Source organism: Camelina sativa, chromosome 15, assembly GCF_000633955.1.
Source record: "Camelina sativa cultivar DH55 chromosome 15, Cs, whole genome shotgun sequence".
Classification (NCBI taxonomy): Eukaryota; Viridiplantae; Streptophyta; class Magnoliopsida; order Brassicales; family Brassicaceae; genus Camelina; species Camelina sativa.
The window spans coordinates 2,933,649-2,945,053 of NC_025699.1; the positions used below are offsets into that span (position 1 = coordinate 2,933,649).

Consider the following 11,405-nt stretch of genomic DNA (forward strand, 5'->3'; position numbering starts at 1 on the left):
CCATTGAGTATCCGGAACTGGTTTGTTTAATGCTAAATAATAAAGTTAGTCTCTCGACTATTAATACTATAATTTCACGTCTGTTGTCTCGTTTCTCATGATTCTTAATAATCTACATAACCTCATGAAAGATATTTATTATTGCTTGTATATAATAAATAGATAAAGGGTGATTTTGTTGATACTACTTTTTCTATTTTCTTTTGTTATTTGGTTTTACTAATTTTCAAGATAACATACCTAAATTAGAGTGAAATCCAATAAAAGTCCAATAATAAATCTATAACAAGCTTTAAGTAATGGCCCGAAAGAAATACATTTTTTTTTCTTTTGTTAACTAATTTTCAAGATAACATACATCTAAAATAGATCCAAATCTAATAAAGTCTAATAACAAATCTATAGCAATCGTTAATTAATGGCTCGAGATAAATATATATATATATATATATATATATATTTTTGCATCCCACATCGACAATTACAAAAATAAACAACCTTGGACTTAACTATAAATAACAGTATTGTCAAAACACTTATTTATCAAAAATTGTTTGTTGGATCAAAGAATTAGATTATTCAAAATATGAGATTGATCTTTGTGAATGGTATTGAACTCTTCTTTTTGATAGTTATGTGAATTGATATGAATATTTTTTTTTTGATAGGAAATTGATATGAATATATTCATACCAATTTACTATACTATTAAGAGGAAGAGTTCCATCCAATTCACATAGTTCAAGTTCAGAATTTGGAACCATCTAATTCTTTCAACAAACAATTTTTTTTTGGTAAATGTAATTAGCCAAAAAAAATCAAATTTTAAACAGTTCAAAGGATTACAAAACATAGAAAACATAAAATTGATTAGCAATATAGAAATCTGAAAATTTCATCTTGAAATAAATTCTTAATTTTAATAATTACATCTTAGCTTGGACTGTCATTTCAAGTTTCACTATGAACCTTGTGAACTTAATTACAAAGAGTCAAAGATGATGACTTGATATCATCAAGTTGTAATGTTTCATGTATCGTTATGGACTTTGTTTGGCAAGCTCGACGAAGCCCAAAACTTTCAAGCCCACTCGCATACAATCCCTTTTAAAAACTAAAATCGAGCTAAACCGACCGAGAGTTAAAAACCAGACTAAACCAAAACTCACAGATCCAAAAACTTTGAATAATGATGATTTGATGATGTTGAGGAGGAGGAACTAAACACAACTCTCACGTCGTCGTCGTCTTCGTTCGTTATCTCACTCCTTCGCCGGAGCTCAGGCGTTAATACTTTGTAATGACCCGATCCGCGCAGTGACCTACTCCGACGTTTTTTTTTATCAGTGAATCACGATTATGGCTAGCCTTATTCGATCTTGGATCCCTTTGTTAATTTTGCAATCGTTTTTGGTTGCAATCGCTTTTGGATCGAAAGAAGCTGAAGAATTCAGCGAAGCACTGCTGTTGAAGCCTTTGCCTGATCGAAAAGTTTTAGCTCACTTCCATTTCGAGAACCGAGCTCCTCCGTCTAATTCCCATGGCCGCCATCACCATCTCTTCCCTAAAGCTATCTCTCAGTTGGTACATTAACTCCTCTTTCATCATAATACGAACTGAGATTAGAAATTAGGGATTCTTATTTGGTTTGCTTAGAAGCGGAGATTTTAGCTTTAGATGTGATTAGGTTGTCTCGAATTTGCTTTCAGTTTGGAAGATTCTAATTGAAAATTTTGTACCAACTGTTTCAAATAATCTTGATTATGAGTAGTAGTGATGTAGAGTTTTGCAGGTTTCTAAGAGTTAACTTGAGTTTGTGCAGGTGTGTTTTGGTTTTCTGTAATCTTTGAAATGTGAATTCTGAAACAGGTTCAGAAATTCCGGGTTAAAGAGATGGAGCTATCTTTTACTCAGGGTCGTTGGAACCATGAACATTGGGGAGGATTTGATCCTCTATCAAGTATGAATGCCAAGCCTGTTGGGGTGGAGCTGTGGGCTGTGTTTGATGTTCCTCAGTCTCAGGTTGATACTTCTTGGAAGAACTTAACTCACGCACTATCAGGGCTTTTCTGTGCTTCGATCAACTTTCTAGAATCTTCAACTTCATATGCTGCTCCTACTTGGGGGTTTGGGACAAATTCAGACAAGCTGAGGTATGGTTCGCTGCCACGTGAAGCTGTTTGTACTGAGAACTTGACCCCATGGCTAAAGCTGCTTCCGTGTAGAGACAAGGATGGCATCTCTGCACTAATGAACAGGCCTTCTGTTTACAGAGGGTTTTATCATTCTCAGAGGTTGCATTTATCCACGGTTGAATCTGGTCAAGAGGGATTGGGTTCTGGCATAGTGCTGGAGCAAACTCTTACTGTTGTTCTTCAGCCTGAAACTACTTCTGTGGAAACAAATATGCAGCCAAGTTGGTCCCTCAGCTCCCTCTTTGGGCGAAAAGTAGTTGGGAGTTGTGTTCTTGCAAAGTCAAGTAATGTGTATCTTCAATTGGAGGGTCGTCTTGGTCACGAATCAAAGAACGTAGATACAGAAATAGAAGCTCACAAACTCTGGAAGAATGCAGATTTTGATTTGTCCCTTAAGCCAGATAGGGTTCTTCGAGAAAGCAGCAGCTTGCTCTTTATCTTTGATATTGACAAATCTAGTGACAGCGAGCCATTTGATCTTGGCCTTACTTGGAAACTTCCCTCAAAATGGTCATGTCAACAAGCTCCATTACAGGCTACTCGGTTTTTGATGGGAAGTGGGAACGAAAGGGGTGCAATAGCCATCTTGTTAAAAGCGACAGAATCGCAGGAGAAGTTACCCGGCAGAGTAGTCACAGATGGACGCTGTACAATAAAAGCAAACATTTTCCAGATTTTCCCATGGTATGTTAAGGTTTATTATCATACCTTACAAATCTTTGTGGACCAACAGCAGAAGACAGACTGTGAGGTCTTAAAGAAGATCAATGTTTCACCATCTACGGATAAGGTGTCATCTGGCATGTTGGAGATGATGCTGGAACTACCATGTGAAGTGAAATCTGCTGCCATATCAATCGAATATGATAAGGTGATCATTCGTTCACCATACTTTCCAATTCACCTAGCATAATCTGACCGTCAAATAGAATTGATCTAGAGTGTCTCAATACTGTGTGTGTACTAATCTGTGTCTGAAATATTCTCACCAGGGTTTTCTACATATAGATGAGTATCCTCCTGATGCTAATCAAGGATTCGACATTCCATCGGCTTTGATAAGCTTCCCCAGTCATCATGCTAGTTTGGATTTCCAAGAAGAGCTCAGCAAATCACCCTTATTATCAAGTTTTAAGGTAGAGAACCAATATAATAGGTTAGAGTTTATCTTCCTTAGTTACCTAATTCAACTGAAATAACTTAATTTTGCCTTCTGGTCTATTGCAGGAAAAATCCCTAGTTCGCTCTTACACAGAAGTATTGCTCGTACCTTTGACAACTCCTGATTTTAGCATGCCCTACAATGTAATCACAATCACATGTACCATCTTCGCATTGTATTTCGGATCATTGCTCAATGTTCTACGTAGACGAATCGGTGAAGAAGAAAGGTTTCTCAAAAGCCAAGGTTAGTCACCAAATGTTCTGCGGCCAGGATTGAAGATCATTTGAGGCTCAGTTCGGGTGAGAAAACCTTGATTCTAATGTCTGATTTATGATTGTTCTGTTTTCTCCAGCAGGAAAGAAAACATTTGGACTTAAGCAGTTATTATCAAGATTGACAGCCAAGATTAGAGGGAGACCAATTGAACCACCATCATCAGATTCGCCTGCAGCTCAATCTTCGTTCTTGTCTAGTAAACTTATTTTCAAAATCATATTAGTTGCAGGAGCTGCTGCAGCATGGCAATATTTTTCCACGGACAACTAGCTAGGCTTAATCAAATCTTTACAAGAGAAAAAAGAACCAGTTGTACCATATGTGTATCGACAAGGTAATTTTGGACCGTGTAAGATTTGCTCTTAGAGTTGTATTAGAATTTTGCATTCTCGTTTAGAGACAAAAACTATTACATACACAGGCTGCTCAATTTCTACATTGTCCTTCTCATCTTATCTTCTTACAAGATGCAGAAGCAATCATATCATCTTCTCTTCTCCTCTTGAGACCATTATCACTAATGAAACTGCACTTCAACGACGTTTTAGATACGCTCCCTCCAAAGCTAACATCCCTGTTGAGTTTTAGTTTCTTGTGTGAGTGTGAATCTTCAGACAATAATAGCTTTCTCTTGTTACATTCAGAGCTCAGAGATTCTCCAACTGATGAAACCGAAAAGTCAGATTAAGCTCAAGACACATCATAGTCTTAAAACTACATGGTGTGACAAAAACACCTCATACCTGAACACTTATGTTTGAACTTCTTCGTTTTGATTAGACCAAGATCATCATCGCAGGTTAATAAGTCCTCCTGAGGATCAGAGTGTGCTCCTGGGAAGATATAAATAATTTTAGATAAGAGTTTGAATTGAAAATTTTATTGTCAAAGCAAAGGAAGAAGAAGCTTACTTTTGGAACCGAGTTTAGAGAGCTTGCCGTGGACGAGAAGAGCATCGGCTTCGTGTTTTCCAGTAGACAAACCTTTAGCGGAGAAGAAAGCGAGCAAAGACTGCCACGTCACACAAGTGGCCATTAGATCAATACCTCTGCTTATGAAGTGACCATTGAGCTTCACCGTCGATGGTTCGAGCCCAAACGCTGCGGCTATGGCTCTAAAGTCTAGTTTCTGGTCGTTCCAAGCAACCCACTCCACAATCTTGGATACCGAGGGACAGAAAAGTTTGATCTTCCTCCTACCTGTGTCTCCCGCCATCTCTCTCTCTGCTTATTAGAAGCTTCCAATGACGATTTCTGTGGAGTTTTCTGGTAAGTAAAAAAGGCTCTGCTGTCCCCCAACGGTACCTTTTGTAGGCTTCTGAGAGACCTTCCGACTAGAACCTTCTACCTCCTCCAGCGATTCCTTTCAGCGTTTAGAATTAGGTCTCGACTTTGTTAGATGGGCCTGTAGAATAATGGGCTTTTCATATCTCGCGGAAATTTTTTAATAGTCCAAGGCTCTAATAAGCACCCTAAAATGGATTTCTTCTTTCTAAATATGAATTCTCTTTAATGTAATCATTACCAATTTAGTTTTTCAAACGAGTAATGGACCAGTGATCGAGGTTATTCAAATTTGGATGAACCTAACTTTAATTTACACAAAAGATCAAACGCAGTATTGCTTTTTTACATTTTAGTTATTAAACTTGAAAATTTTGAGATAACCAATTCTTTTATTATCTAAAGACATGATTTTGTGTCTCTATAAGGAAGTAAACAAATACAGCAAATTTAGTTATGATTAATAATTTGATGAAATGAGCAAAATTAACGGAACATAATTGGATTTGAATATAAACCATATACCATAAACTCCTATACCCTATATTCTAAAATGTGTATATGATACCCTAAACTCTATTTTAAATTTTGATATACGACGCTTCATCTCAAACCGAGGATGATGTAGGAGCTGCTACCGAGAATCTCAAGGAAGTAGTGGATTCCATCGTTAGAATTGATGCTGGTTTGCTTGAAAGATTTTAAGCTTTAGCCACAACTGAAACGAACTTCTAAAGAGAAAACAAACCTTGTCAACCAAATTATTAATGTTAGTCTCTTGAATTTAGAATCACTCAATCTATTTGCTGTGAATATATATCTCAAACATATATTTGCGTTAATCAGTAAATTCTAATGTATTTGACTTTTCCGTAGCAGCATGTAAATCTTGTGCACTAATCCTCGAAACTAACTTTATTACTAAAGAGAACCAATTTATTTTCTTTCTCTAAATACATAAATTTCCACCAGTATCAATAACAAATACTTTTATTTTTTGTATAATTGAATATAAAAAACACAATTGGCGGCAAATAGCAAACAAAAGAAACAAAAATCTAAGTAATCAATAAAGTGGATTGTTTAAACAACAATACATAGAAAGATCAAATTCCATATGACAATGGATTGCAATCTTAATTAAAAGAACATTAATAGAAAATTAAGTCACTTTGGATTTGGCATACAAATATAATTCATGTAGAAAATAAAGTCACTAAATATAAGTATAATAGAAAATATAAGTATAATCCAAGAATAATAGAAAATAAAGTCACTAAATATATTGGATTTGAGAAAGTTTTTTTTTTCAGTTTATAAACTTCACTTTAGTTTATATGTTTTTTTTTTTTACATACAAGTATACAACACACCGTCTATTATAATCCATGTAGTGAAATTTCATTTCAATTATTATCTAAATAATATCTCTTCATTGTGGTTTCTTTTGTCATAATAATTAACGATTTTATCGTACAAGAAATAAAAAAGATTTCACTAGCATTCCGTGTGGCTCACTTTTCCTAATATTTTACTGAATACTTAAAAGTTAAAACAATAAATTACGCTTAGATCTGAGATTAACGGTGTGGGTTTTTGGTAATTTACAAAAGTCTTGAAATGCCTAAAACTACAGACAGGCTCCCATCAATTGCTACTACTACACTCGCAAAACTAAACACAAATAAAAAAATGTATGACAACCATAAACATATAAATAGCACTTCCAAAAGGCAAATCTAATGAGAGATTTTTAAAGGCCGGAATTGGGATTGTCTCCTGCGAGGATAAGAGAGATCTCCAGACCACGACTGAACGCTTGGTTAAACATCATACGGGTTTGGAAGGTCGACACAAAAGGGAACCAAGCACAGAGCGCAACGGGGAGAAATATGAGCATTCCCATCAATGCATCATATAGTCTTGCGAGGGAACGGACCGACTTCCACATTCCAATTCGCTTTATGACTGGCTTCCACGCACACGCAATCTACAACAAGAGAGGATATGTCAGTAACCATTAGAACTCTGCAAAGACGAGAAAGAAATGAAGGTAACCGAGGTGAGAAAGAAGAATTTCTTACAGAAAGTATTCCCCATCCTGTCGGTATGAAAGCCAATACGCAGGCAAATATGTCTACCACTGACAGGTCTGTGAGCACAACCGCTACGATTATGCCAGCTAGAGCCACCAATAAGGAAAGGCCTTGTATAAACCTCAGTAAAAGCTGGAAATTGACAGAAATCTTCTGGCTGAAGGTAAAGACCTATTTCAATGTCCAAAGAAAACAAGGGAGACATCTCAGATCATGTAATGCAATTCAGTCAAAAGATTAAGGTTATTGGAAAACGAAGCATGCTGATGTAATAAACCGACCTTGAAAAGTACAATACTCATTGCAAATGCAACCCATGACCAACCGTACACCTGCAGATAGATAAGTTATATTACGAACCAGCTGTGTTCATAGAAAAGATCATAGAGCAACCCTTGTAACAAAATCATAAATGAGTTCTCCTACTCTTCAACTAGTCATCAAAGGGGAACACTAGCAAACTAAGATATGTAAAATCTAGATTCAAGTAGTCAATGAAGGGAAAAGCTATACCGCAAATGATGTGTCTGATCCTTGCAACTCCAGTTTGTAGACAATACCATACTGGAAGATAAAGAATCGAAGACTCAAGATAGTCTCCATTATTCTCCCGCTCAAAGTCCGAATGTGAGACTGTTGACGCACAAATATAATTATTATATGCCAAATCAAGTAGATAAACTAGTTGACAGCCAAGTAAAAAATCCCTGAAACATCTCTGAAAAGTCTACTGTTACAGCCTGAAGAGTATTAGTTCTTACCAGTTCTTCTTCCCACCAAGCTTCCCAGCTTTCAGCTCCTTTCACACCAATTCCACCTCTGTAAAAGAGCCAATTTGTCCATTCCTTGAAGTCCTCCACGACTCTGAAAGGAGAGAAGAAAATCGTTCAATGGGGGAACATGTTACTCAACAGGATATATATAAGATAGCACCACTTACTTTTGCCACTCGAATCCGGCAGGGTTGAACAGATACGGAGCAAACAGCCAAGAAACAGCCAAAAACCAGCTGCTAACAGTCAGAAGGATGTAGGAAACTGCACCAGCTTCATCATTGCCATATGCAAGGTAGACAACCAATAAGAGAATAACCTCCATCCTAGAGAAAAAAGGTAGCATATCAATGACTTTTCCATCTTTTACTATGGCTAATAGTAATACAGGTATACATAAAAAATATATATACATAATGCTAAAGAGTATATGAGGAGATTACGCTTTGACAAAATGACTTCTGGAATAAAGACGGTAGTTTTCAGAAAATTTTATATGCTTGACAACGAAGCCTCTTCCAGTGGCTTGGTACTGTAAAAAAAATACTGTTTATCACATTTCAGACGACATAGAGAGATATAATAACGGAGAATGAGAATATACCCTTGCACCACCATGGAGAATTGTCCGTCCAAAATAATGGGTTCTTGTGCCAAGGGAAAATGTGAAGAAGACAGTACATAGCTGGAATTGCATTGTTATGAAACTCACAATGGCCTACACAATGGAAGATGGAGACAAATAAGTTCTATTAACGAGCAAAACGCAAAGTACAAAATTCATTTTGACCAAATAACTATATGCCCGCATCAAGTACGGATCTGCTTTCTGATAATCGAACAAAAGAATATGATAATTCAGAACACTAGAGTCTGTATCCAGAATACAGTGCTTAGCTGTAACTGACAATGCCTACACCACGAAAGATGGGTTACGAGACAAACTCCAAACTAGCAACAAAACATTATAAGGAAAACATGTGGATGTGTGACCATAAAGCGACTTACAAGTCAATAAAACTATATTGTAGATAATTAAGTAAATATACAAGCTAACTCAGAACACTATGATATGAAAAAATGGTGGAGAACCAGTACCTGGAGAAAACCCTGTTCCAAAATAAAACCCAAAACCATTGGCACAGCAGTGAAGACACCAATCTGTAACAGAAACTGAGCATTCAGGGCGGCGCTAAGTGCAGTATCGTCCAGAAGAATAGCTCTTTCTCGAATAGTAGCTCCAACTCCAGAAAGCGCCTATAAAACTCAAACACAAGTAGGGTTATAAAGACATTCACCCAGGATTAATATGCAAGAAGAAGTCATACAATAATCATTTATGAAGATGGCACATGCATCGTAACCATGCTTACCAGATATGCCCTCCCATACAAGAAAATATACACAGTAAGGACCGTCAGCTGCAAAAGTCCATGTAAATGTTAATTCATCAGCATGATGTCCTGGAACTTATCAGTAACAGCTCCGGATACAAGGGACAAAAATAAAATGGAACACATAAGTATTGCTAAGTATTTACAGGTGTCAACTTGAAAACTATGGTAGAAGAATGACATACCATTGTACAGAAATAGAAGCCAACAGTAGTGAAGTAGAACGACATCATCCTGAAGAAATCCAGGAGCTGTCCAAGTCTGTATACATCCCGACTAAGAACCTGTTCACCATTCCCACCAGCAACCTTCCCTTCAAATAGGGCTATTTGATTGAGCCCAACATCTCGCCCTTTGCCCACCTGTAAGTAGAAATTAATGGATAGATATTTATCAATCTAACTGTAATGAGTTAAATAGTACGGACCTGAATATACTCATGATGAGTAACATTCCCTTGACGTAAAGTTGTATTGAAACCTGAAAACCATATCATCATACGTTCAGAACTGTTCGGTGTTTTAAGACAGCAAAAAAACACATGAGTGATGAAATGTGAAATTCTGAATGTAACTGTCAATTATTGAATCGACTTTACCAGCAAATATATCTTCACTAATATTGATGACCCGAGAGGCCTTGCTGATACCACCACGTGTAATATGAAAAACTCTGTCAAAGACATCTGGATGACCATAATGCATGCGGATCCTAGAATTCAGAAATAATCGAATAAGGATTCCATCTGAGTTTTAAGTAATTCAAGGAAGATAAAACTTATTGGTAGTAGCTTACTTTAAGGGTTTCGCCAATACTCGCTGACCTAGAGTTACAAAGCTGGTTTCTTGATTGGACATGAAAGAGGCTAAGGAGGAAACACTGCATGTTTGTGCACACAATTATGTAAGGTACTGGTATAAAATAAGTAGGTAGCTATATGAATGTCTGAGTCACCCCTGCCAGTAAAGACATGTTCCCTAACTCCAAGAATAGTAGGTGGTCGAATTCCATGGTCCCGATCGAATTCCTCCAAAAGATTTCTCATCTTCAACGCTTCTTCAAAATAATTATCCTAACAAATATAAAATTAGAACATGATGCTAGATGTTCGGGATGCAATTAGCCCTCGTATAAAAACATAGCAAAAGTCAAGCACGCATGTACACATGATAGAAGACTCAGGTACATTCACATGTGATGAGATTTCCAACTCCAAACTCAAATGTAACAGCATGTGCTTTTCAGTAAGGAACTATTCTCTACGTTAGCAATAGAAATTGAAGTCTTTCTACTCAAGATTTATGTGCTTCAAATGATACTGAAGTAAAATTCTACGAAGTGACGCCTTAGGTTTTCTAGTACGAAAAGAGGAAATCTAACTTCCAAACTGTTATTCGTACTAATCTTTACAAAGCCTATATATTTCTAATCTACTTGAATTAACTTCCACAGAAACTTAACTATAATGAACCCACACAATATCTCAAAAGAACGCATTTAAAACAAAAAGATGCCAAGAGAAGAAAGAAGAATTGCATATTAACCTGATTCATATCAATAGTTTGGATCGCATTTCCGCGAGTAAATACAATGGCGTGATTTTGATTCTCAGGTTTGCCTTCACCAAGTTTTGGGTCCCCAGGCAACTTAATGGAGTAAATTTCCTGCATAAAGAAAGAACAAAGTGGCTATTCCATATGACAAATGAAAGATCAAAGAGGAAAAGGGGGAAGAAACACAAGTTCCTTTACAGTGCAATATACCCACTGATTAAAGCAAGTTCAAGTGTTTCAAACATTAAGGAAACAAGAGCACTAGTCTTGTGACTGGGTTGACAGATAATAACAGTTTACCTTATCCTTTCCACTGATGTCGGCCTTCACAAGTTTTGAATAATACTCTGTATGAGATTTACCCTCTTTTGGAGTATCAACAACATCGATATAAGCAATGCGAAGAGCTTCATTTCTACAATCGAATGAAAGAGATTACCTCAATAATACAATATATAAAGCAGAATGATAGCAGAAACACCAGACCTGAGATAGAAAACTACATCTCCTTAACCAAGAGAGGAACCCAGAAAAGTGTGTTCTTACCTTTGCATTAGCAATGCAATGTCAACAGCTTCAGGCTTTTGATCTTCTTTCTGTCTTCCATATATTTGGCATGTGACAACATATGTAAACTTTAGATCTGCTTGGGCCCTTGCTTCAGGAGATA

General features: G+C 36.6%; 3 protein-coding genes across 5 annotated transcripts in view; 1 reads left to right on the top strand and 2 right to left on the bottom strand.

The window, feature by feature from the left end:
- Positions 1,158 to 4,032, top strand: LOC104744897 (GPI transamidase component PIG-T-like). Of its 2 annotated transcripts, none has more exons than XM_010466019.1 (5): positions 1,158 to 1,584; positions 1,870 to 3,066; positions 3,188 to 3,331; positions 3,423 to 3,603; positions 3,713 to 4,032. In XM_010466019.1, the coding sequence occupies exons 1-5, from the start codon at positions 1,360 to 1,362 to the stop codon at positions 3,904 to 3,906; spliced, it is 1,941 nt and encodes a 646-aa protein (XP_010464321.1). In that variant the 5' UTR covers positions 1,158 to 1,359; the 3' UTR covers positions 3,907 to 4,032. The 2 variants fall into 2 exon arrangements, with proteins under 2 accessions (XP_010464321.1, XP_010464323.1); XM_010466021.1 differs by having other exon boundaries at positions 3,716 to 4,032.
- LOC104744896 lies at positions 3,908 to 4,974 on the bottom strand. The gene is made up of 3 exons (XM_010466018.2): positions 4,548 to 4,974; positions 4,380 to 4,469; positions 3,908 to 4,298 (listed from the first exon to the last, which is right to left on the bottom strand). Exons 1-3 carry the CDS (start codon positions 4,849 to 4,851, stop codon positions 4,084 to 4,086), a joined length of 609 nt encoding a protein of 202 aa, XP_010464320.1. The 5' UTR covers positions 4,852 to 4,974; the 3' UTR covers positions 3,908 to 4,083.
- LOC104744898 (callose synthase 9-like) overlaps positions 6,462 to 11,405 on the bottom strand; it is a 14,812-nt gene continuing 9,868 nt past the window's right edge. The window contains exons 36-53 of one of the 2 annotated variants that reach the window (XM_010466022.1): positions 11,282 to 11,378; positions 11,036 to 11,150; positions 10,727 to 10,846; positions 10,139 to 10,254; positions 9,978 to 10,061; positions 9,781 to 9,893; positions 9,610 to 9,662; positions 9,368 to 9,544; positions 9,162 to 9,209; positions 8,887 to 9,045; positions 8,393 to 8,506; positions 8,232 to 8,320; positions 7,956 to 8,114; positions 7,777 to 7,879; positions 7,529 to 7,648; positions 7,297 to 7,347; positions 7,004 to 7,186; positions 6,462 to 6,909 (exon numbers count right to left, since the gene is read on the bottom strand). In XM_010466022.1, the coding sequence (XP_010464324.1) occupies positions 6,673 to 6,909; positions 7,004 to 7,186; positions 7,297 to 7,347; positions 7,529 to 7,648; positions 7,777 to 7,879; positions 7,956 to 8,114; positions 8,232 to 8,320; positions 8,393 to 8,506; positions 8,887 to 9,045; positions 9,162 to 9,209; positions 9,368 to 9,544; positions 9,610 to 9,662; positions 9,781 to 9,893; positions 9,978 to 10,061; positions 10,139 to 10,254; positions 10,727 to 10,846; positions 11,036 to 11,150; positions 11,282 to 11,378 (2,138 nt within the window). In that variant the 3' untranslated portion in view covers positions 6,462 to 6,672. The remainder of the gene's footprint in view (positions 6,910 to 7,003; positions 7,187 to 7,296; positions 7,348 to 7,528; positions 7,649 to 7,776; positions 7,880 to 7,955; positions 8,115 to 8,231; positions 8,321 to 8,392; positions 8,507 to 8,886; positions 9,046 to 9,161; positions 9,210 to 9,367; positions 9,545 to 9,609; positions 9,663 to 9,780; positions 9,894 to 9,977; positions 10,062 to 10,138; positions 10,255 to 10,726; positions 10,847 to 11,035; positions 11,151 to 11,281; positions 11,379 to 11,405) is intronic. The other variant, XM_010466024.1, reaches the window with a different exon arrangement.